We start from the raw sequence: 26,521 nt of genomic DNA on the forward strand, positions 1-26,521 counted from the left end.
TATTTATTTATTTATCTGGACAATGGCAAAAAAAACAAAGGAAACGAAATTTGATATTCTTTACATAATAATATTTATAATTTTAACCATTTAATAAATTGTTTTTTTTCATCAGAACAAAATATTGTAAATATTAGTAAGTTTTGTGTTGATTATCCATTAAAAGTGATGATTATCAGGCCACGAAAGAATTGGGACTTTTTCGGGAAATAATCATTTTTATTTTATGTTTTTTTTACAATTATTATTATAATACAGTTCGTTCAATCAAACATATGTTGTTTTGATTGTTGTAGTTGTTTTGGCCGGTACAATTTGATTGGTAACACTGTCATCGTTACCATTACTACTGTTGTTGTTTTCGTTGATGATTTCTTCATCATTGTTATTATTGACATATGATCTCGGTCTTGAATCTAGTTGCAATGTTGACGATTGATTTTGATGTTTTGAGCGTTTTTTGACATCATTTACATTCTCATGTTTACAGCCTAAAATATTATTATTATTGATTTCTGTTTGATCATCATTATAATGGCATTGATTTTCCGTTGGTCCGTTGATTTTAACTGCTGTTGCTGAAGCATTTTTTTTGTATTTGTATTTCATTCGGTTATTATTACTATTGACATTCATCACAGCTACTGCTGTTGTTGTTGTTGTTGCTATTGATTTAGCTGGATTCTTATTGCGTAATGATATTGAACGTAATTTATGAAATTTTCGGCGATGTATTTTTCGCGTACGATTACCATTATTATCATTCGGATTCTGATCATTTTGATTGTTGTTATTGTTTACAGACGATAATTGACATCCTGATGTGTCCGGATGATCATTTATGGAATTATTTTGTTTATTGACATTTCCACTATGATCATTCTTAATTGTTTGGTTTTGCTGATTTGTTTGTCGATTTTGCGTCGTTGTTGTTGCCGTCGCCGTTGTCAATGTATTAATCGGTGATGATGAGGATGCGATGCCAATCGTGACAACACATCCACCAGTTATAACACCACCAACACCGCTTCCACCAACAGAAGGTACAAATTCATTTATATTTCTTTTCAATAAAAATTGACGCCGTATTCGCGGACAACAGCAACAACAAATGAATATAATCATTTTGGTTGCACCTTTACGGAAACTTTCATTCAACCAACAATAGATGAATGGCTATGTTTATACAGGAAAATGAGATAAAAAGATAAATTATTATTATTATTTTCGTTATAAATACAATACAACTACTACTGTAACAATATATTGAAATTTGTTTCAGAAAAACTGAGTTGAATTCTATTTTATCGCAAAAAATAGACGTGAAACAGAAAAAAAATGAAATTAACAATATTGAAGAAAACAAAGCTAAAATAGCATTAATATTTTACGTATGAATAATTTTTTATCAAACACACACACACACACACTTGCATATATTTTTACTCAAATTTCTTTTCTAAAATAATAATTGAAAATCAGAAAAAAAATCATCTAATAGGTTGCCTTTCATTATTATTAAAAATAATATTATTGTTCCAGATCATTCATTTCATATTCATTGATGTTATGTTATATGAATATTTAGAAAAACAACAACAACAACATAACAACAAGATTGTATATTTTTCCCGTGAAATATTTCTAAAATTAATCAAACATATTTGTATGCATGTATTTTGGAATCCAATTACATCAACCCTATACCACAAATAAAAATGATTATTTTGGTGAGAATGATTTTTTCTCTATTCAATGGTATTATAATTCATATAGTTGATTAAAAAAAATTGCATCAGATCAACTTGCATATTGTGAACAATGGAATTCTATGGCCGGAAAGTTTCCAGAAGGTTTTCTATTTCATTGATCCATATCTAAAATTAAAGGATTCATCGAATGGATTTTTATTTTCAATTCCTATTAATTGTTAAAAATTATTGTGAAAAAATAATTTGATCATTTTGATTGACTGTTTAATGGATTCGTTGTCGTAGTTTGTTTTTTTTCTATTATCAAAAAAAGTCAAATTCATTTATAATGAAAAAAGTATGAACTATTTGTTTGACTTTTAATTAATCTTGATATATCAAATGAAAAAAATACACTACATTTATATTGAAATCATGAAAGGAAATCCGGTGTGTGTGTGACTTTTTTGAGAATATTATTCTTTTGAATTTATTTCCAAAACTAATGATTCATTAAATACACAGACATTTTTAACAATACCGAACGATGTAATTAATCAAATGAACAAACAGACAAACAAAAAAAATAGGATTTCATTTCATTTCAGTAAAGTTCATTTATTTGTTAATACCTTAAAAATATAATGGATCAACATTATTGAGAATGGAAAATAATGTTGATGGTCGTTTTTCAAATGATATTTATATGAATGTTTTTCGAAGAATATTTGTCATTTTCGTCTTTGAAGTATGTATTATTGTTTTTATTTTTCATTCTTGGATAAATCTATATATATCCTGAATTTCGTTTAAATAGAATTAAGCTTCTTTTCTTAATTAAACAATAATTTGATTCCATGGAATCTTGATTTGAAAATATAATGATTTTGTTTTGTTTTTCTCATAGATTCAAGTATAATTAGGCTATTATTATTATTATTATTATTGAATTACTTACATTCCAACAAACCGATGACATGGCTATCCAATGGCAAATGAGAAAAATATTAAAATTAGCGATGATAAGATGAAAATCGACCAACAGATGGTATAAATTTAATGGCATCCAACATATGCCAAACATTGCAACGATCAATATGAGCTGAGTGTTGGTGTGTGTTGGTAAGAAAGGTTTTTGTTCGAAGAATTTTAAGAATAAAAAAAACGAGAAAAAAAATTAGAGGAATATTTTCATTCATTTATCGATTCATTTAATTTTTCAAAATAAATGTTACAACAAAAAAAAATTAAAATTTGCTTATTTAGTGAAAAAAGAAAAGAAAATCTATTCTTGAAAATTGAAGAAAAACGTCGATTCTTTGAGTTTTTTTTCATGACGGCAGCATCAACAAAAGCAGTTAAATAGCCGAACAAAAGAAAAGAAAATTTTTCTACATTTAGGAATTTCTTTTTATCTGTCTCATTTGTTTGTCCTTCTAAATGTGTTTTCTGAAAAATTCTTTGAAATTCTTTCACATGCATTTTATATTGATTATACATATAATTAATGGATACTAATCAACAACAAAGATGAATGTTGACAGAAGAGATGTAAAAAATCCATTTGTATCTTACAGCCACATACGAAAAATTTTGTACATTTTCCATTCAACCAAATGTATTTGAATATACAACCAAACTAATTTGTGTTCGTTCCTTTTGAGTGCGTGCGTGTATATGTGCTTGTGGTTTTTTTCACTAATGGACTAATTAGTCAATCGAATTAAATTACGAAATAAAAACTATTTTTTGCATAATGATAATGTTCGATTAGCAAAACAGTTTCCATTAGATAATTCTCGCCATAATATTGATGATGATGCAAATGAATTGCTTATTTAATTTACTATCAGATTCAAAGTTTTTTGTTTTGTTTTTTGTTTTTTGTTCTTGTTATTAAACGAATGAATTTTTGCCACAAATGTATCCATTATTGGCTAATAATGAGAAAATGACTATTTCCGATGACCGTTAATCTTGAAAATGGAAATCATGTTTCACTGTATTCGAAAATGATTTTGGTTGCCATCAATCTACATACAAAACAAAAAACAAACTCAGTAAAAGATATTCAATTCAATTCAAAACATTATTTCCATTTCGATAATCCATATTCTGTTAAATATTCAGTCAAGCAGAAAAATTTGAATGTGTCAATTCCAATTACTTTATTCGATTTGAGATGCATTTTTTTCATTTTGAAAACAACATTTTTTTCGAAAAAGTCAATTCAATTTCTCAATTCAGAATTGATACGAAATAAACAAACTGAAGATTGTCAATATTATCATTATTATCGACGCCCCATCCATCATCTTTATCATCATCATCATTCATTTTTAATTTTTCAGGTCATCCAATATTGAAATGTTAATGATATAAATCAGCATGATGTATGACTAAAATGAATTGAAAGAAGATAGCAAAATTTGATTCAATCGATTCAATTGGAAACAAAAATCACATTTATATTTTTTTCTAAAGCTTTATTTAGAGGGAATTCAAATTTTCAATCACGAATATGATTTTTGTTTTTATCTCCTATCCTGCAACTGTTGTTGTTGTTCTTGGTGTCTAGTTCTGTTCTAGTTAGTTCTGTGATTATGGCTTGCTGTTATTGACATTGGTTGATTATGGGTAATGATCATTCTGAAACAATTTTAATCAAAACGCGAAAATTGATTGCGAAGAGTTCCATCATAAAAAATGGTCACCAGAGTTTAATCAAATCCGGTCGTAATTGCATTTTTTTTCCATTTAGTTTGAACCCATTTCTTTTTTCTTACTCTATTCTCTTCCCTGTTCAGTTTTTGTAATTAATTTTCATTTTTTCTTGTTATTTTTTGGTCAAAATCTCCTTCATCATTGATGTTGTCATTATTTTCTTTCCATCTTTCATCTTGATTCAACGAATTCATTAAATTATAAAGCAAAAATTTCCATTTTATTCTTGTTAAAATATGTTCATTCCCCTTAAGGGCTACACATGACCATCATTATATGAATGTTGAAATATTCAAAATACAATCAAAAATGAATCAGAAAAAAATGTTTATAAAAATTTGTCTATATCTTTATGTTGGATGTCGAAATAAATAAAGATTATTATTATTTTTTATATTTCACTTGAATTTATTACATTTTGATCTTTAGACATTTGTTGGCTGTATGAGATAAGATAACGTTAACAATCTGTTATATTCTTTGTTTTAGGGAAAAAATGAAATCATTAAAAAAATTTATCATTTCTTTTTCAAAAATTTTTCAATTTTTTTCGGGTATTAGTTGTGGTATTTCATTTTAATCCATTTTCCCTGAAAAGTAGATGATTAAAAACAAATTGTCATGTTTCAATTTGACTTGAATAAAATTAAAAAACCTAATTCCATACAAGCAATAAATCGAAACAAAATATTCCGTTCATTCTTTAATTAGCGAAGTTGTTAATTAGAATAGTTTTTCTTTCGCAAATACAAACAATGAAATTTTAGTTGAAATTTCAAAATTGATAAAATTAAAAAAAACATTAACATAACTGAATCATTATTTGACATTTCGATTATGTTGCCATTCTCATCCAGAAATGATAAGATAAACTAATAACCAGCATTAGTTATTTTGTTTTCAAAATAAAAAACAAACAAAAAAAATCAAGATAGATTCTCCAAAAATCCTCGAAACATTAAAAATTCATTAATGATCCATAAAAAAAAAGATTATTTTTTTTCTACCGAACAGGAGGATTGTCGGCATCCCGATAAGAAAATTATATCCATTATAAAAAGTTATAAAAAACCGAAAATCATTTGGCCATATGAGTGGCAAGGGTAATAGCCTTTTTTCAGGATTTTATTATATCAGAATGAATAATTGATTATTGTTGTTGTCAAGTGACAAGAATAACATTGAAAACCAACTAATTTTTCCTTTTTTAATTCACATTCAGGATATTCATGTTTTAATTAAAAAAACTTTTTTATATTATCCTCATTTCAACTAGATTCCGGATGATTTCTTTCTAATTGTCAAGCTATTTTATTCTAATAGTTAGTTCGATTTTGTTATGAATGTCAACAACATCAACAATAATAACATATAACCATCGTCGATTTATTTATGAAGAAAAAAAATACTTTGACTATCCCCAAATACAAAGATGAATCCATTTTTGTCCAATAATGATAATGATGATGATGATTTTTTTGCACAATCATTTAGGAAATGATGATTATTAATTCTTTTAGTTTTTTATGACAATTTTCTTCACATTTTTGTTTCATTACGAAGAAAAAAAATTCCAATGATTTTGTGCATTTTACACATCCCAAACAAACAATTATTATATACAATTCTCGATGTTTGTCGATGATATACATTGAAGTACCAAAGAAATCTTTTTTGTTCTACTTTATTCTGTCTCCCACATGACAACTGTATCTGGTCACGGAACATAGAACAAAACAAAACAAAAATCTCATTTTTCATTTGGACAAAAAAAAATTGTGTTGGTATTTTTTTCTTCCTCTTTCTTTAATTCTTTTTTCAAAGCTTCTATTTATATATATGATTGTTATTTTTCATTTTCCCCAATGTTTTTTGGATGTTATAAACACATTATTTTCATCAAGCTCTTCATTTTTTGTTTTTTTGTAAAAACTTTTTTTTTGCATTATTTTTGGAACAAAATTGGAAATGTTCACAGGGGAAAAAAATTCCACTGATTTAGTATCTCATTATTCAGAATGTTGCATAACTGAATGAAGGAAATATCTGTTGTAATTTCAAAATAATTTTTTCCCTTAATCGGTTGAATTATTATTGTTTATCGTTATCATTTCTTTATTCTAATCATCAAGTTTTTCAAGTTTTTAATTTTTTCAACTTTAATAATCCAAAAAATATATAATCATCCAATTAATAATGGAAACTAATGAAACTACTTTATCATAATCATTGATAATAAATGATAGTGGGAGTCTAGAATCGAAATTTCAAAAAAAAACTTTTAAAAATTTAAATTGACTTGTTTTTATTTTTGAAAGATTGATAAGTAGATTGGATTTGTTTTGGAAAAATTTGAGTTTATCTCCATGACCAAAATCAATAATTCATGCTCATCATTACCATTTTTATTCAATTCAAAGTATATATCAAATCAAATTATAATGCAATTTCTAAACATTATCATCATCAAATATAACTACAACCTTGTCAAATTCGAATATTATAAATTACTTTATTCATCAACTTGAATGATTGAAAAACGAACAACATACAAGTAACATACAGATGCTGTTGATGTATGGGAGTGGTTCAGATAAAAATTGTTCAAGATAAAACGAATTATCAAGTTTTTTTTCAAACGAAAAAAAATGAAGCCAATTTGACCTAAAAATTCCAATATTATTATTGACTTTGTCATTTTCTGCGTCTGTGTAGATTGTGTTTTTTCAAGTTCTAACTAATTTCTTTTTTTCTGATAATTGAAATGTTCCAGAAATATTTGGTTATTTTATCATCGAAAAATAAAAACAATTTTCTTATTTTTTTTAGGTAAATGAATAACGTAACCGATGATGTGGAATAGGAAACAAATTGAATCAGATTCAAGTATTATTTCATTATATTCTGTTATTATCGAAGATTATCTTTATTTCATCACTTTTTTACCCATTAATTTCAGCTTATATGGATTATTTTGTTTTGATTCAATAAAATAATTATTTATTTATTTTTATTATATCGAAAATTACGATATCGATCATTATCAATTAATGAAAATAATTCTATTTCTGTTTTGCTTTTCTTGTTTTCAGGATAGTGTAGAGCATTCTTGTATTTTTCTATTTAAAAAATAATGTTTATAGGATTAGTGAAAAGAATGTTTGTTGATTGTCTTGACAATATCACAAGGATAATATGTTTGCAGATGAAAGACAAATACAAACAAAAACACACACATCATTATTATATGTTTATAAACAAGACAAAATGACAAAACATCAAACAAGAACATAAACCCATTCCGGTTACGTGTGGGTAATAATATAAAGTAATAAACACTAATAATAATCGATTTAGATGGATACAAAAAAAACATTATCCAAAAATTTAAAAAGAGAAACTTGATAAATATATTTTTTTCATGTTGATTGACTGATGATGATTATTTAATATGTGAAAAAGAATATCCTATGTGGATGATGAGCTGAAAAAAGAAGGAATTACTTTTTCTCATACTAAGTCTGTTTCTTGTATTTTGTCGGCATCATTCACATCTATCTGTTTTATTTCATAAATTTTTTTTAAGAACTTGAATTCAATATTGAGAAAACACATGTTTTTTTGGAACAATTGAATAGTGTAAATATTGGGTATAAATAGAACATAAAAATTTCATTTTTTTCTTTGCATCTTTTCATTCGAAGTTGAGTGTAACATTTTGATATACACGGTGTGTGAGTCTGTATATCATTTGCTCGAATGATGAATTTAAAAGAATTTTTCTCAAACATCGATATGTTATGATATGGTCAACAATTTTCATCACAAATTTATTTTCAAAAAGCTATACTGAAAAAAATAATGTTTGCTTTTTCGTCTATATTGATGTTCCAATTTGAAGTTTTTCTTTTTGATTAAATTGCAAAATATTTACGCATGAAATTTTCGAAAAACAAAACAAAAAATTATTACTTCTAATAGCAACGATACAGGAAAAAAAGATTTGATATTTCATTTTTGAAATATAAAAATGATTGCAAATTTAAAATTCAAATTCAAAAAAAGGGAATTTGAAATTGAAAAAGAGATTCGGTTCCGAAAATCTGTTTGGAACTTTGGTCGTTCATTTTGTATCGACAGCATTGCTCGAAGCAAGGTGCGCACATTATTTATTTAATCATCTTCATTTTTGTAACATCATCTCATCAATTATTTAACAATCAATTAATCATCTACCAATGATTTTTTTTTGATTATTGAATTGAACTACATTAATAGATTAGGAAAATTAAGAAAAATGGGATCAAAAATAGGTTTAAAATTTATAATTTGTAAATATCAAATGATTAATCGTTTTAGAATTTTTATCATTTTTCCTCCAACTTTGACATCAGAATATCAACGTAAAAAATGAATCCAAAAACTAATAGTTTCCGTTTTTGTTCACTGAAACGTTTGTTCATTTTCATTACATTTATTCAGAAGTTGATCATGATCATGGATGAATAAATGAATGATGAGAATGTATTTTTAAATGATATGTATGGAAAAAAAACTTGATAATGATGTTACCAAATTTATATTTACACGACAATAATCATTTCAATTTATTCATCATCAGTTAACAAAATACATTCTGGAAAAATTTTCTACTTGATGTATCCGTTTTATAATAGATGTTTTGCTTTTTGTTCCAAAAATGAAAAAAAAACTCTGAAAGAAACTAAGAATGTTAAGAAAACAAAAACTGAATTGTGCATAGAAAACCAACTTTGATGACTAATTATTCATCAATCATTCTTTGCAAGGCTATATCAACCATGAAAAAGATAACAGTAAACAGAAACAGCAACAACAACAACAAAAATCACACCAAATATAAATTAATATAAAAGCAACGTATATCAATGTTAAAATGTTAATAATGAAAAAAAATGAATAAAATTTGACAAACTTATCCTCACATGGTTTTAACAGTTATTATATTATAGTAGTTGAATATTTTAAGTAAAAATAAATAAATAGCAAAGGGTGTATGTATCCATGGAAAAACAAATTTCATTGTTGACATGTCAAATAAATGAGGAAAATTTTTCAAATTCATTCGCGGATACCGACAATTTTCATGTTTGTTTGGGTTGGCGAGAAAAATCTGTTTTTTCGGCAAAAATCTATTTATTTTTGTTGTCGAATTTAAAAGAAACAGATAAATGGAGTTAAAAAAAATAAAACTCTAAGCCCATTACATCATTTTTGTTGTTTTTCTTTATCCTCTCTATCCGAAGAAAAAACCGTTATGAAAAGATTTTTCCAATCTTTTCTTACCGTCATCTTCATTTATGTTTTATTTTTTGAAAATTCTTTAGTCATGTCTTCTCATTCCACTTGTATTGTCAATTTTTTTTGCAGTTGAAACAAAAATTGGGTCTTTGATGAGTAAAAAGATTGATTTTTCCTGTATCGAATTGAAAGATATATCAATATTTTTCAATTCAATTTCTAGTACTTTTGCTATCCATCATTCCGAAAAAAAGGTTATAAAGTACATTTATGAAATTTATTTTCACGAAAAAAATTCCATTATTTACACTAGATTATTTATTCGTTTTGTTTTTGTTGTTGTTGTTTTTGCTGTTTTTCCTTCACATTCATTAATTTTTTTCATTCAAGTATGGTTCGTGACAAAATGAATGAGGACTATGATTGTCAAATGGTTTTTTTTCTTCTTCACTTCTTCTCAATTTTGCAGATTTTGAGTTTTATTTTTGTGGCTGCAACAAATGAAACCAGAAAAAAAGAAAAACAACAAAATTTTTCAGTTTCATTATCAACCATTTTCATTTACGATTATATTCAAATGTTGAATGGAAAACAAACCAGAAATTCAAATAATAATAGCCAAAAATAACCAAAAAGTAAATTGCACAACTTGAATTAAATTCAACACCAAAATTTCTTTCAAATATGAATGTATGGATGATCGTGCGTGCATATAATTCAAATATTTCATCCATTTGATTTTAAAAAAATCATAATATCCATTACTTTTAACATTTAGAAAGAAAATTAAGTGGAAAAATAGCAAATATAAATTACCACAACAAAAAAAACAAAAATTCAAATTATTTTCTAAATCAGCTTTCATTCTGTGGTCTGCCTTCACTCATTGTATTTAATATTATTCACACTTTTACAAATCAATTTATTTCATGCTTGCAATAATGATAAGAAAATGATCATCACAACAAAACACCGTTGTGTCTTTAGTTTGAATAATAATATTATTATTTTTGCATCCCGTGTTTCCATTATCAAAATGCTCTATAGGAAATGATTATGATAATGTGTGTGTATGTGTGCAAAAAAAATTGCCAAAACGAATGGCAAAACAAATTCTGATGTTTTAATATTGATTTATATTTTCATTAAATAAATACTGAAGACTCACGCTCACCATAGCCAAACGTCTACGACGAGCTGAATCCTGTTCCATACGACGTTGGCTATTAGCTTTCTGTGCAAAACGACCTTGTTTCGCAACAACTAGGCCAATTTTTATGTACAAAACACAGATGAGTCCCAATGGAATTCTGTAATTCAATAAGAAAAAAAAGAAGAAAAAAAAAGAAATTATAATTGAGAAAAGAGCAATCAAAATCTGTCAATAATATTTATAAATTGTATATAGTAAGCATCAAAACATGAATAATTCCGAATGAATTAGAATTTAAAATTGAAAATTATCACCAAAACCAACAAATACATAAAATGTTTTTCTCCAATTCTCGTTAAATTCGAATAAAAAAACCAAATGTAAAATACACGATTGTAAATTATTCTTTTGTAGGATGTATCGTTTGTTATGAATGGTATATCATTCGATGTCAAATCATTCGATGTTACACTCAACACTTTTTTATTTTCATTCAAATTCTTTGACTTCCATTTCTATTCACTTTTCTTATTCATTATGAAATTGATTCAAAAAAAAATGACTTGAAAAAATTTCTGTTTTGTATCAATCATCTTTTTTTCTGTGCCTAAAATTTAATCCCTGAATTTTTGGAATGCTTCGATATTTCCGTCAGAAAATAGTTTCTGAGTAAAAATAAAATTGATGCGAAAAAAACTCCCAAACAATATATGATGAATATCGATTGTCACCATTGAATTTGACAAATTTTTTTATGTTGTGGGAAGAATTCAATTTTTTAATTCTTAGAAGCGTGTATGTATGATACTATGATGATGATGATGATGATGACAATTGACGAAAACTATGCATAATATAAATGACATTTATGTGTGTGTGGTTTCTATCCTAAGATAATGGTAAAAAATTTTTGAATAAAAATGATCGATAACTTGAGGCTAAATTTATGATCGATTCAATACAATTCTGATTTGAACTAAAAAAAATAAAACAAATCCATTACCGAATGAATATTCGTATAGCCTGAATCTAAAAACATTGTTGCAATAGATAGTTTGTTTTCGAAAAGAATTTGTATATTTCAATTTCATTAATGTTTCCTACTAATCGTCAGACTTTTAGGATCACATTAGATGTTTTTTATCATCTTTATTTTCTATGCAATAAAAAAATGTTTCAATTTAGCATAAACGATAGTTGAATATATTCCATTTAATATGATTGTTGTTGACAATCATGATCATCGCAAGATAATGATGATAGTCGTTTGGTTTTGTTATTGAATTCTTATTTACACATAAATAAATGGAATGTTTGTAAACGACCGCAAGAAAATCCTTTTTTTTTCTCCGAATTATCTTTGGCAATATTATTGATGATTGTTGTCGTCATCTTTAATATCATTCGAAATTGAATCAAATAACAACTAACTTGAAATGAAAAGTTTTATCCTGATCTAACAAGCATGGTTTTTTTTCTTAATATTGACCTTTTATTCTTTTTTTTCCATTTTTGATTAGATTGCCTGAATCGATTGCGAAATGAAAACGAACAAATATTCCATTTAAATAGGATAACATTATATTGATTTTATTTCCTTGTTGGTAATTTATTTGTTCGAGAATCCTGGAACTTTTTTTCTATTATTAATAAGTAAATGGTAGTGGGTCACTCAATGTATATATCAGTTGATTATGTGGTTTTCTTATTTGTGTACTTTTTCGAGAAAAAAAAATAACTGATAAAATTTCGATTATAACCTTATTCAAACATTCGATTAGAATTTTTGAAAAAAAATTATCTTTTTGATTCAATATATTTCGCAAAAACACGTACAATATATGAATTGTAGAATAAATTCTTATGTAAAGTTTATTCAATCGATCAAACAAACAAACAAACATCTCGTTCATACTTTCATATTCAAAGAGAGAAGGAAAAAGTTTTTTTTGTTGTATCGAATAAACTAATAAAGTGATTCTTTCACACACATATATGATGATTATATTATAACAATAATGATTCCTTTTAACATCAATACTTTTTTTCCTATTATTCCTTTTTTTCCTTGATCGGATAAATCAATCTTGCTAGTTTTTTTTCGGTTTCTCTCATCATATCATCATCATCGTTATAAAAAGGAAATTGAATTTTCGGTTCCTTATTGTAGATGTTTGGTTTTTTTCCTATCATATGAGATTTTGGTTTTCTTTTATTTCAACAATTCTTGTTTACGATTCGTTCATTTCTTGCTAAGCAGGACGTGATAATAAGGATCGATCGATTTTTGGAACTGAATGCACACTTTTAGTTACTCTCCATTCACAACAAGGGTTATATTATATTTTTTTCCCCTGTAAAGCTTTGGATACGAGAAAATCAATATTTTCATTCATTATTTTCGAGAATTATTCTTTGTCCTATAGAGTTTTTATATTCTAAGCTTGTTTTGTTTATTTTTCTTTATATATAATTTTTTTCATATATTGAAACTGTCTTTTTTTTTGTCTTTTGTTGTTGTTTTTAGGCTTTTTAGATTGTATTTGAAATCAAATTTGTTTGTTCATTTATACTTAGATATATATCACTGTTGACGATGTTGTTGTTGTCGATATCGTTTTTTTTGTGAAAAATCCATACATATGATGTATGTATTTATAAGTAAGAATATCATGTGTAAATGTTATGATTTGTCCCTTATTCAGTTATTCTATTTGTTTGTTTGTTTGTTTGTTCATTTATAAATGTATGCTATAATAGTTTTTGATTTTATCTTGTTTTTGTTTTATGTCATCACTATCATTTTCAATCATCAAGGCGTTCGAGAGAAAAAAAATTCTTCTACTTTTCTGTCAAGCTAAAATATGATAATAATAACATGGTACATTTATGAATAATGTATATTTTTTTTTGTTAATAAAGTCATTACTTGTCATCTATGTTCATAATAATAATGTTGATATTCATAAATTTGATTTGTTTATGAATGAAAATTGTCAGATCAATGATTTTCGCTTACGAATGAGTCTAAATAAACTAATTCGATGATTCTGATGGTTGATGAAGATGATAATTTTTAGTTATTTTTTATCTTTCGTTTTTTTTGATCAAAATCAACTCGTTGAATTTATAAATTTGAATTTTCAAGAAAAAAATTAATATGATCTTTGTTGCAAAAATATTTATTTCCATGTCACCATTATTCAGAATCCTATCATTTATCAATTTTTCAGTTTTGTTTTTTGTTTTCAATCTAAATATCATTCATGTTTTTTTTGCTGTTAACTTTAGTATATTTTTTTGCTATGTCAGTTGGATTATATTCGATGTCGCAGAAATTTTTCACCTGGGATTTTTCTTTTTTTTCTATTTTTCCTTAAAATTTTGATATCTAAATCTTTGTGTACAAGATGTAGGCATTTGAAAAGAATAATTGAAATTTACTTGCATTTTTGTTTCCTGTCTTTCACAAGGATATTTTATTCTAAATGTGCATTCTATCGTAACAATGAATTGTCATCGAATAAAGTATCGTTTTGACAATCGAACAAAAGTTGCATAGAAAAATATTGTTTTAGAAAAATAAAAGTGATAGAATTCAATTTCATGTTTGAAGCAGGAAAGAGAAAAAAACAAAAATACGATCAAAACAATCGATTTTCGAGAAATGAAACATAAACTAAAAATGACAAATCAAAAAAAAACCGCTGAAACCGCAATTCTTACGATGACTATAATGATTTGTGTGTTAATATGGAATGAAAAGGAATGTCACGCGCGCATTCATATTATTCTTTCAAATCATCATCATCATCATCATTATCAAATGATTATGATGATGATAATGATTAGATAATGCGATCACATACAATTTTCCTGTCCGTCCCACAGGGTATGTAAGATGAGAAAATACAATTACGAATTACGAAATATTATATTGTGTAGGTTATGTCATTTATCAAAATCATTATTATTCGATTGTCATTGAGAAAAAAATTTTATATTGTGATTATAGTTATTTTCAAGTAGTGATGGTAACCTGAATACTTTTTTTTTGCTAATTTCTTTTTTCCTGTTTGAACTTTGCTTTGTTATGTATGATTTAATGACATGTCTTTTTTGATATCGAAAAAATCTTTTCGTATCATCAAAAACAATTTCTCTTCACTATTTGATTTTGATTGTTTCAATTGTATGTACATGTTTTTTTATGTTTGAACGTTTTATGATTTTTGTTGTTTTTTTCCGAGGAAAAGAATTTAGGAATGCATAAAAATGTTTCATCTACATTATTCAATTTTTTTCTTGAATGATAATGTAAAAAGGCCCAAAAATTTAAATTTTTAAAAGCCATGATAATGATAATTTATCGAACGAAATTATCGAAAAAATCAAAGTTTTTTTTGTACGTTCTGTATCACCATAATAATAACAATTTTTGAATCGAATTAGAAAAAAAAGAATATGGAAAAATTTCATTGAATAACAAATGTATGAATGTTTCATTCATAATAAATAAACGACCGGAACCCGGATCAAAGCTAAAAAATTTGATTACATAATCAAATTTTTTTTGGTTTATTTCTACACATACACACACTCGTAAGGTAAAAGTATGTGCGGGTTTTTGTGAATGTATGATTATTCCATATGTAATGAAATGAAATGAAATAAAATTAGATAGAAAAAACTTTTGGATCAAACAATTCGTAATGTGAAATTCTCCAAAAAAATATAATCTAAAAAATATTAAATTGACTTGACGTGAGAGTTTTGCAATTCCAAAAAAGAAAATGATAATAATAATAATAATAATGCCCTTTATATGATGCAAGTTTTTTCCCTTCAACTTAATATCATTTGTTCAGTAACAACAAATACGTTGATCCAATAATGTCTTCATTGAAAATGGTATGCGATCAACTTACATTCACAATTTGAATCTTATTATAACTTTCATATGGATGTTTCTAATAAAAATTAGGCTGTTTTTTATCTTTATATGTTTGTAAGGAAAAGGAATAGATAATTTTGATTATTCGAAAGGAAAAAACAGAATTAGGGTTTATAGTCACATGATTCGTTGTTATTTTACCAACTGACATGAATCTATTCCATTTTTCATTGGTTTTAATCAACGATAATTTTTCAGTTATTATTGTTGATGATTTTGTGATTTATTTTTTTGGAAATAATCATCATCATTCTAACAGAATAGATAATTATAAAAGGACTTTTTTTCGGATCAATTTGTTAATCCATAGAGACCATTGTTTCCTAGTATGCATTTTGATAAGGTAATCACAGCTTAATGAATTTATATAATTCGAACAAAATTGTTTTTTGGATTGCTGTTTTTTTTGACAATCATTTTGTTCTATATTTAAAGTTTATTCGAATTGGAAAAACGAGAAAATAATGATGGATTGAATTGAAAATAGAATAACGTTCATTAAAACAATAATAGATAAATAAGAGAAAATAAATTACATTTTTCTCAGTTTCCTATTTTGTTCTCATTATTAGAGCAAACATAAATCGAATGAACTAAAGAAATTCTTGCTAAAAAGACTTTGATTGTTTTTACTTGTTATTTGAATCAAATCAAAATTGACTGTCGATCAATGCAATGTTATGATGAAAATCAACTAACGATTCTCATCATTTTAGATTTTTATATCATTACAATCGTGAATGGTGAAAAAAAGTAACATAGAATTTCTATCATTTTTTTTGCGTTGCTAATGCCTAGAACCAAGAACAAATTGGTGGTCTTTGCAATTTTTTTTCTTAACAAAATAATAATGCCTTGGAAAAATTGGAATTTGTTATTTCCACGGCAGTTGTTTTTTTTGTATTATAAACATTCAAAAAAAGAGAACAAGTTATTATTTTTTTCGACTACCATAACAAAACTAATCCTTAAGAATTCTATTCGCGTAGTCAGCACACCCAAATACACCTGCCTTATAATAATTCATTTTTTACTATTTACTCAATGCTGTTGATAAAAATAATTGTAATATATACTCGTCGAAAAAAATTTACTACATATATGACTTATTTTTGCCAAAAGGTAGAAAAAAATGATAGTTGTGAATTGAAAATGCAAACAAACATTACTCTTATTATAGTATGTGAAAAAAACAAGAATTTTGTTATTTACCATTGGTTTATTTTTTGCAGCTTATTCATTGTTTACAGTTTGTGTTATTCAATAACCATAAATGATTACGGCATTGTCTAACTGTGTTTTCATAATAAACAAATATTTGGCTAGTCGTCGTTTTTAATTCCGTTTTTATTTCATTTAATGTTTCATGATAAGTAATACTCATTTTGAATCATTAGAATTTTAATGATTCTGAATAATAATAACAAAAACATCCGACCAAAACTAATCAAATTTTAATCCATTCTTAGTCATTTTGTAATAAATTTTTTTTAATTATTATTTAATTTAGAAGCTATGAAAATCATCTTAATTAAAATAGAAGTAAAAATAATTTGTTTTTTTTATAATACTTACAGATATTGTGTGAGAAATGCTTCAACCGAAAGCGTTAAACGTAAATTAAAATCAACTTGTGGATATTCTGCTCGACATCGTATATATGTACGATTTTGATAAGGCACATAAACAATTTGATTAAACATTGAATGTGGTGTGGCTAATAAACCGGCTAAAAACCATACGATAGTCATTATAATACAAAGACAAAATGAACCATGTAACAATAATGGATGATAGAATATTGTATTTGACGAACTAGTTCCAGCTCCAGAACCACCCATTGATGAACGTGTAGTGGTTGTAGATGTAGCGCTTGTTACAGTCATATAACGATGTAAAGCTATAACACCCATAGTAAATGTTGATACATAAACACACATTACTTGTATGAATGGTACTAATTTACAGAATAGTGATGGAAATGGATAATTCATGAAAATAAAACGGGCAACATTGAATGGTATATTCAATGTTGTTGTTAATAGATCCGAAACAGCTAGCCATGCTATTAAAATATTTGTTGTTGTTTGCAATTTCTTTTTTGTTAAAATCATTTTGAGCACTAATGAATTTCCACATAAAGAAACGATGATAATTAAGGAATAGGCAATAACAGTAATAAGATGACGGTAAAAATCTTCATCTTCAGTTGTAGCTGTTGTCGATGATGATGATGATGATTGTGTTGTTTGTTTGTTTGCTATGGCTGCAATTCTACTTGTTATTATTGGTAATGGAAAATCATCTCCTTTTGTTGATAACGAAGTTTGATTAACAAAAGTTTGATTAATGCCATCGGCTATTTCTTCTAACAATGTTGTTGCTATATCATTAGCAATTGTTTCGGTATTGTTACCAAGAAAAATATTCTCTTTTTTTAAGGCTAACCATATGGCACGAGAAAGTAATAAAGCTTTTGATGATGTAGAATTATTATATTCATCATTTCTATTGAAAAAAATATTTAATTCTTTTGAATCAATTATCGGTTGCTCAGTTGTAAACATTTGATTTGTATCAAATAAAGTTGTTTTATCATTACCAGCATTGTTTGATAATTCCATCATATTTGCCATGTTCACGTTTTGTCTGGTAAAAAGAAATAATAAATTAACGAGAATAGCTAAAAAACTCAAATAACACATTGTACATCAAACAAACAAAAAACGGACATGAAATTGAACAAATACAAAAAACATGACCATAACAATGAAAAAATATAATTCATTTTTTTTCAATTTTTTTTTTGTTTAAACTATGTGGATATCTATGAGGACTTTCAATTCTATTCATTTAGATTAAAAGCCAAATAATAGAATATTTGTATCGCTCGCTCTTTTTTTCTATATTATAGATTATTTCTATATTATTCTTTCAACAATGAATTTGTGTAGAAATTTTTGGCCATTTTTCATTTGAAATGGAACTGATAACAATTGAATTCTTTAGTTTGTAGAATGGAACGACTGATTGTTGAAATGTGTGGATTTTGTTTTTGTTAAATTTTTTTCAAGTCCAAAATAATTTAATGAAATTCTAGTTGTTCAATCAGATAGGATATAATATTGATTGATCATCAAATGGTTAGTGAACAAAGCAATATAGAACACAAAAAAAATTCTCTACTAAAAACAATAAATTCTTTGCTGTTGACACATCGGAAAAATTCTTTTCTAGTTTATTGAATCTTGTTTATTTTATTATTAATCCCCATTAGGATTTTTGTTTGTTTGTTTGAATGAATTAAAGTTGATTCTTTTTTTCACATAATAATACGGAATTAAAATCCTATTGAATTATTTTAATTGAAGGATTTTTAGCTCTATTTTCTCTTACTCTATCTCTCTATTCTTATCTAAAATAACCAATCTCTTTTAAATAAATCAATTTTACAATAAAAATAATAATAAAAAGTTTAGGTTGATTGAATTTTGTCAATAGATTTGTCTGTTTTTTTAACGTTTTTGAACGTTCGGTATTATCATTGAAATAACAAACCAAAATTCATTTGGCAGTCATCCAAGACATAATAAATTAATTGGTTTTTTTTTATTGGAAGTCACATTCATGCAATTCGTTTGGAATATTCTAGTTGTATATGAAAGTCTCAAATCTGTTGAAATTATTGACAATCTTTATTTGAAATCCACTCTTAATTTGAAAAAATAGATATAAATTCATCTATTTTCCATATATTAATTGCTCGACGAATAAAAAACTATCGATATCAATCCGAAAAAAATCAAAAACATTTTATAGTTGAAGCCTTTTACTGAATTCAAAGTATTTTATGTAAAAGTGAGAAGAGAAAAAATCTAATTACAATTTAGTCTTCCATCCATCAATCTTTGTTGTGGTTGTTTGAAAAAAATTTCAACATTCAAAGTTACTCAAAACTTGAAATAACCAAAGCAAAATATTGTTTATAAAAAAATACTCATTTTGTCGATTGAAAAAATTAAATTGAATTAAATTGAATTGAAATGAAATGAAAAATTTGTTATAAAAGTACATTAACTGATCGAAAAAACGTCATTATCGAAAATTGAAAATTTTTTTTTCACTTGTTTGTTTTTGACCGAATTTGAAAATCTAAATTCGTGAAACACAATTCTTTCACTGTTATTTTTTCGAAAGTTTTCATCATAATTTATTGGTCATTTCTGCTTTCATCGATTTTTTTCGTCGAGTTTCATGACCTCAATTTTTTTGCTTGCAAAATTATACCGTTATCGATTCGTTTGATTCATCCATCATATCAAATGCAAAGAAAAAAAAAGAAAAGGATTTACGGCAGTGAAGCTCACTTTTTTATATATGATCAAATGAAAGACCGGATACTATTCTAATGAATTGACCAAGGGGAAATTTTCAGTCTTTTTTTGTATAATGTGGAAGAAACGTATTTATTATTGTTTTTATTTTGAAAATATCGGATGTATGTTCGTGAATGGCCAAAATTTGTATATGTAATTTGTATGCTAACGACATATTTCATCATTAATTTCAAGCTTTCAATCAATAGTTCCTGTATGAATTTTTAATGCTTTTATTTTGCGTAATCCAATAAATTGTTTTTCCAAAAACAGACTTTATTATAACTAATGTTAGGCTATTTGTTCACTATAATTAAAAAATGAAAAAAAAAACTTCATGAATCAATCCTGTGTCAATCACACACGCACACACTTACAAACTTTGACCTTTCCATTGTTTCATTTTATTCTGTTGTTTTTCAGCATCCAAAAAACACATGGTTCTATTTTCTACTCTAGTGTTCAAGCAAACTTATTAAATCAATTTGTGAAACTTTGATTGTGAAATAAAAAACTACAAATTTCGAAATTCATGACAAAGGGATGCACATTCATTTATTATTGCACTGAATTGACTTTATATAATCGTATAAATAAATAAAAAACTACGATACTTTCCAAGAATTTTGATTCGAACCAATCTTGATTCCATTGAGAAAACAATCTTCCGATGCTATTGATTCGAATTATTTTTGTCTCGTTTTTTTGTGCTGTCTATACTCTATCTAACATTATTAGTAATATGTTGGTCGGATTGATTTGATCTTAAATATAATCGATAATGAATCGATTTACTTTGCTATTTTGATGGTTGTTGCAACATCAACGTAAAAGATAATAAACACATGTTTTAATTGATGAATAATTACATTTATTTATCTTTTTGAAAAGAATTCTCAAGATAATAATAATCATTGTCTATTGTTTAATAATGCTGAAATAAAAGATATTTATTTTGACAAGAATTTATTTTTAAATCTTTTTTTTATTACTATAGTCATAATGTGAGATATCAAACTATTTCATTTTGTCAGTTTTTTGTCTATATCGATTGTTTTATGTTCTGCTTCTCAATATGGTCATTTTAATTACTATCATTATCATTAGCCAATCAGAATGACAAACTAAATCACAACTTGAATGTATATCAACAATTTACTTAATTTATATTTTCTTTTTATGAGAATTGTTATATTTCAAATCAAGTTAATGAATAAATCATCAAATGAAGATATTGATAATAGTGTTTAGCCATTACTACTCTTTTTATAATTTGGTTTTTGTTTTATTCAAATACGCCAATTTGATTTAATTGTCTAATCATCTGAAAGTAGTTGGAAAATATAGATATTAGAAATCAAATGAATTTCTTATTGAATTGTTTGGTGCAACTGTACGAATGTGTAAAATGGATGTGCGCTTTTAAATTTTTTTTAATTGATCTGCGTAGGTGTTGTTGTCGTCCACTCTTTTCTTAATTTATGAAATTGTTCATTGATTTGATATAAATACTACATAGACTAATCAAATATTGTGTTCTTTAAAGAATTCTTAAGAGATGAATTAAATTTCTAATACTCAAGAGAAAAATTAAAATGTACGATATTGATAGAATATGATTTAAGTCAATCAAATTAAAAAATAAATGGAAAATGTTTTCGTATTTATTATGTAAATATTTTTTTTCTTATCATTCTCAATTATTGTTTAAATAATTCGTTAGTCATGTGAAATCTATCGGAATTCTTTTTTCTCTTTCTTTTATTTTGTCATTCGTTCATAAGCTTAAAATTGGCATTTGTAAATGTGTTTTGTTTGCGTTTAGTGGAATCTGTTTTAATGTACATAATCATTTTTTTCTGATGATAATCATTGAAGCAGAATGAGTGGAAAAAAATCTTTAATTTTGTCAAATTATTTTCAACAATTATCATCATTCTCATTTTTATAATGATGATTAAGATAGAATTCAAAATAAAATATTCAATGGTTGAAAAAATATAAAAATTCTTATCTCCAAATTCAATTCAGATTGATACGATCATTAGTATGGATTTTTGTTTCTTCTTTTCATTTTGGTCGAAAACATCTTCAAAAAAAAGAAATTTTTTTCAAAGAAAATTGAATATATAAAAAACGAACAGAATTAGTGAGCATAAGAAAATTCATTGAAAATGTCATTTTTCATTCATTTTTTTTTGTCGTAGTCAAATGTTAAAAATGCGAATGTTATTTGTCAAACATAAAAATGGTCGACTTTTTTATTTTGATGATAAAAAGGATGTTTAGATTTGAAAATGTCAGATATGGTATTATAATTCAAATTCTCACTTCTCTTTGGATAATAATGATGAAAAATTTGTGAAGAGAAGAAAAATAGCGATAAATCGTAATGAAATCCAAAAGAAAAAATACTATAACCCCAAAGGAAATCTTTTTTTAAAAAAACATTTTCATTTTCATTCATCCTACACATCTATGATCATACTTGATTGATACGTAAAGATTAACGCATATTGTTCATGAATCATAGATTAGATTTAATTTGATTTGTTTGTTTTTTTGGTACCTGTAATATTTCCCGTTTGGATTTTTGTATGGGACAGCCATACTTTGCTGCCTTAGGCTTTTTGTTATACAACGAAAATCTATTATTCATTCAGATAAATAATATATACGAATTCAGATTTGATTGAATTTCTCATTAATTTTAATACATTTTTTTAACTTAAAACACATCATTACCCACATTTTATATCTTGTCAAAAAATGCCATTTTCATAAATTCATCATCATCACATTTTTTACAGCAAAAAAATGAACAAAAAACATTTGCTTTTTTAGAATCAAAAATAGCAATTTAGATGATGATTCCATTCCATTTCGTTTCCTTTGACCGTGTGCAATTTTCCATTTTTTCCTACAGAATAATAAAGTTGAATCAAAATCTAATCTGAATTTTGCTCAACTGGCCCGAATTTTGGCTAATATAATAAACTCTAATAATATACAATAAAGAAAGAATCCTGGCTAAAATCATAATAATGATGATGATGATGGAAACATTCTACGAAGTTTAATTGAACATATCAAATTCGATTCATTTTTGGTATTTCGAAATAGTTTTGCATCCGATTATTACCATTATTATAAAATAAGCTATTGTCCAGAATTTTAAGAACTTCAATATTATGTTTATGGGAAGTTTTATTGTTATACTGGTAGTATTATTATCATTGTTGTTGTCGATGATGATGACCATATTAAACTTTTTGTTGAAGAAAAAGTAAAGAAACAATGAAATTTTTCCAAAAAAAAACTTTTTTTCTTTGATTTCAATTACCAACATCATTTTGTCAATTTCGATTGTAATCATGATTATGATGATGATGAATTATATTTGACATTTGTTGTCTATTTTCTTGTTTTCAAACTATGTTCGACAAATTGAACAGATTCAGTAGAAAGAAAATCAGAAATTAAATATCGGACTCAATCTTGTTGTTTTCTTATATCTAATTCTTTTATTTTCAGTTTTGTTACATTACAAAAAAAAAGAAACAAATTGTCGAATTCTCACGTATTTTTTCAAAATTCGCCTGATTTCATTTGATTTTTATTTTACATGTTCTGTAACAATCAAAAACAATTCAATGAACAAAATGTTGTTGAAAAAAATGTATTGAAGATTAAGAAGTGAGTTGAAATAAAAGGACAAAAAAGTACTCGAAATAAGTGAAATAAAAAAGTCAGAATTCGATTGAAATACCGCTTCCTTATTAACTATATTTCCTTATCCTTCAATGGTAAAGTTAATAATAACTAAAACGACAACAACATTAGTTCCGTTTCATTTTGTTTACAACAGTAATTTGTAGTTGAAATAAATTTTTTGATAGTCGATGATGATGTTTATTGTTATTATTGACGATTATAACCGTACCAGAAATCACAAAATGGCAATCATCAGCAAGTTTTTTTTCATTCACTTTTTCTTTCTCTCTTTAGTATCGAGTTGTTTTGTTTTGATTGTCGTTTCATACTAGAAATAAAAATGATTAGAAATGGATGGAAAAATTTATTTGTCCAATTTATTTGAATTCTACTGGTGTAGAGTTTTTCAAACAAAGATTTTCAATAAAAAAAACCGATTTATTTCCAAAATAATTCTGATTGTGTTGCTAAATGGTTATGTTCGAAACTTATGATAGAATTGTTTTACAGATAACAAATAACAAACAAACACACGATACACAATCGTCACGTTGTCGCAGAATAATGTTTTGATCGAATACAATGCATACAAACACAAAAAATATTTTCATCATTCAAATCATTCCAATTTTTAGAATTCTAACTCTATTAATCAATTTTAGATCATCGTTAATTATTTCATTTTGATACCATCATTATCGAATGTAAAATAATATTCCAAACTCAATGTTAATGAAAAATGATGGTAATTAAAATGTAACCCAGAGCAGATCTATGCAAATTTTCTAGCTTTTCAATTTTCATTTTTTGTCCAAAAAAAAAATATAAATTAATTGTCATTGAAAACTAATATTTTCATAATGATTAAAATGGAATCTGATCTTGAATAAAAGAATACAGTTGTTTTCTATTAAAAATCTGATTCGCAATATGCTCATTAACAATTTAACAACTGAACCAGAGAGAAAAATAAAACAAAATTTACGAAATGCACTTGATTTTTCTGTTGATTAATCAATCCATTGATTAATCATCTATTCATTATAATTATAATGATGGTGATTTTAATTAATATTGTTTTCACAATATAAAAACTATTGTTTGATTTATGTTTATGGATAAAAACCATTGACATTTTTGTTAATGTTGTTGCGTAGTTGGTTTGGAATTTTTTTCTCGTTTCTTTTATTGTTTTCATTTATTCAACCTAATAAATAATGATTATCCCAGTAGAATTAATTAATTAATATTCCATTAAGGATAAAAATTCAACACATATATTTATTTTTTCTCTTTTCATGATTTAGCTATATTCTTATATGAAAAATATCTGAAAAAAATGGAAAAAGACAACACAAATGGATAACAAAAATTTGTTTTCAAGAATTCTCCTGTTAGCCATTTTTCCTGGTCAAAAAAAAACAACAACATACAAATAAAAATTGATGTCAAATTCCAAATATTGTAAATGAACTAGGTGAAAAAAATAAATTAAACAAAGAAAAATTGCCTATCGAAAAAATGGATGACAACAACCATTATCATCGACATCATCATCAGAAAATTGAATAGAACACATTCATGCATTTTAATTTTAAATTTTTCTCCACTCATAAAAATTTATTTGTATTCGCCGAAAAAACGATGGATTGTAGAATTTTTCGCTAGAAAAAACAGGAGAATTTTTTAGTTTTTTCCCGTTATTGTAGAACAGCAATACAGCGATCAACACAATCAGCAGATTATGCAAAAAAAAATTTTAAAGCACATTAATTTTTTATTTTATTCATTTCGCAAAAGCTTTTTGAAAAATATTTGAATTTTGGATAAAATATTTCTATGTTGATAAATAATTTTGTTTGAAATGTCAACAAAAGTAAGTCAAATAAATTACACTTACCAATTAAATTGTTCTACTTGTAAACTTTTTTTTTGATAATGGCAAACATCGCATAAAATTTCAATAATTTTCAAATTTTGCTTGTTTCTTTGTATTTCTTTAAGTGTGTGCATGAGAGAGAATGTAAGCATTTGATTAATTGGATTTCAAAGAATTTTTATAACTAAAATGAATGTTTTGTTTTTGGATGTTTGTGCGTTGAATTGAAAAAGATAACGATTTTCAACAAAAAAATTCTACATTCACATTCACACAAAGAAAAGATTCAACAAATTCGGGCCATTGAAAGAACATGCACAGAAGTTTAAAACATGTTTCGGAATAATGATGACGACGACAACAACAACAACAATGTTTAGCTTACCAAGATTCAAAACCAACTAACTTGGATGTTTTTCCTGTTTCGTTCAAAGTTTGTGCATTTCATGCGACAACGAAGACAACCAGTTGGTTCTGTTCCGTTATTTTAAAAATGTTGATTGTTATATAGCGCGAATCTTATTCCGAATACAATTTTTTTTCAACTGAAACGATGATGTGTTTGTGCATGTGTATTTTATGGAATCTTTTTCAAATAGAGTGATCCAACAACAAAAAAACTCCATAATCATGTTGTTTTTTTCTGGTGTTCATCGTTTATTTGTCCATCGACAAGATCAGCCAGAATAATGTGTATTCTCTATGTAGATAAAAGAAAAAATTACCATTTTTAAACGCAGACGCATAATT

At 25.7% G+C, this 26,521-nt stretch overlaps 1 protein-coding gene across 3 annotated transcripts; it reads right to left on the bottom strand.

Moving 5' to 3' along the window:
• LOC113792119 (uncharacterized) lies at window positions 1–26,481 on the bottom strand. Of its 3 annotated transcripts, XM_075823349.1 has the most exons (5): window positions 25,793–26,481; window positions 17,378–18,451; window positions 10,864–11,005; window positions 2,650–2,793; window positions 1–1,176 (listed from the first exon to the last, which is right to left on the bottom strand). In XM_075823349.1, the coding sequence occupies exons 2-5, from the start codon at window positions 18,436–18,438 to the stop codon at window positions 268–270; spliced, it is 2,256 nt and encodes a 751-aa protein (XP_075679464.1). In that variant the 5' UTR covers window positions 18,439–18,451; window positions 25,793–26,481; the 3' UTR covers window positions 1–267. The 3 variants fall into 3 exon arrangements, with proteins under 3 accessions (XP_075679464.1, XP_027197814.2, XP_027197815.2); XM_027342013.2 differs by lacking the exon at window positions 25,793–26,481 and having other exon boundaries at window positions 17,378–18,468; XM_027342014.2 differs by lacking the exon at window positions 25,793–26,481 and having other exon boundaries at window positions 2–1,176; window positions 10,870–11,005; window positions 17,378–18,467.
• Between the last annotated feature and the right edge of the window lie 40 nt (window positions 26,482–26,521).

Source organism: Dermatophagoides pteronyssinus, unplaced genomic scaffold (genome assembly GCF_027571235.1).
Source record: "Dermatophagoides pteronyssinus isolate colony J.1.1.1.1 unplaced genomic scaffold, Derpt_VIB-CSIC_2022.12 sq0026, whole genome shotgun sequence".
NCBI classification, from domain to species: Eukaryota; Metazoa; Arthropoda; class Arachnida; order Sarcoptiformes; family Pyroglyphidae; genus Dermatophagoides; species Dermatophagoides pteronyssinus.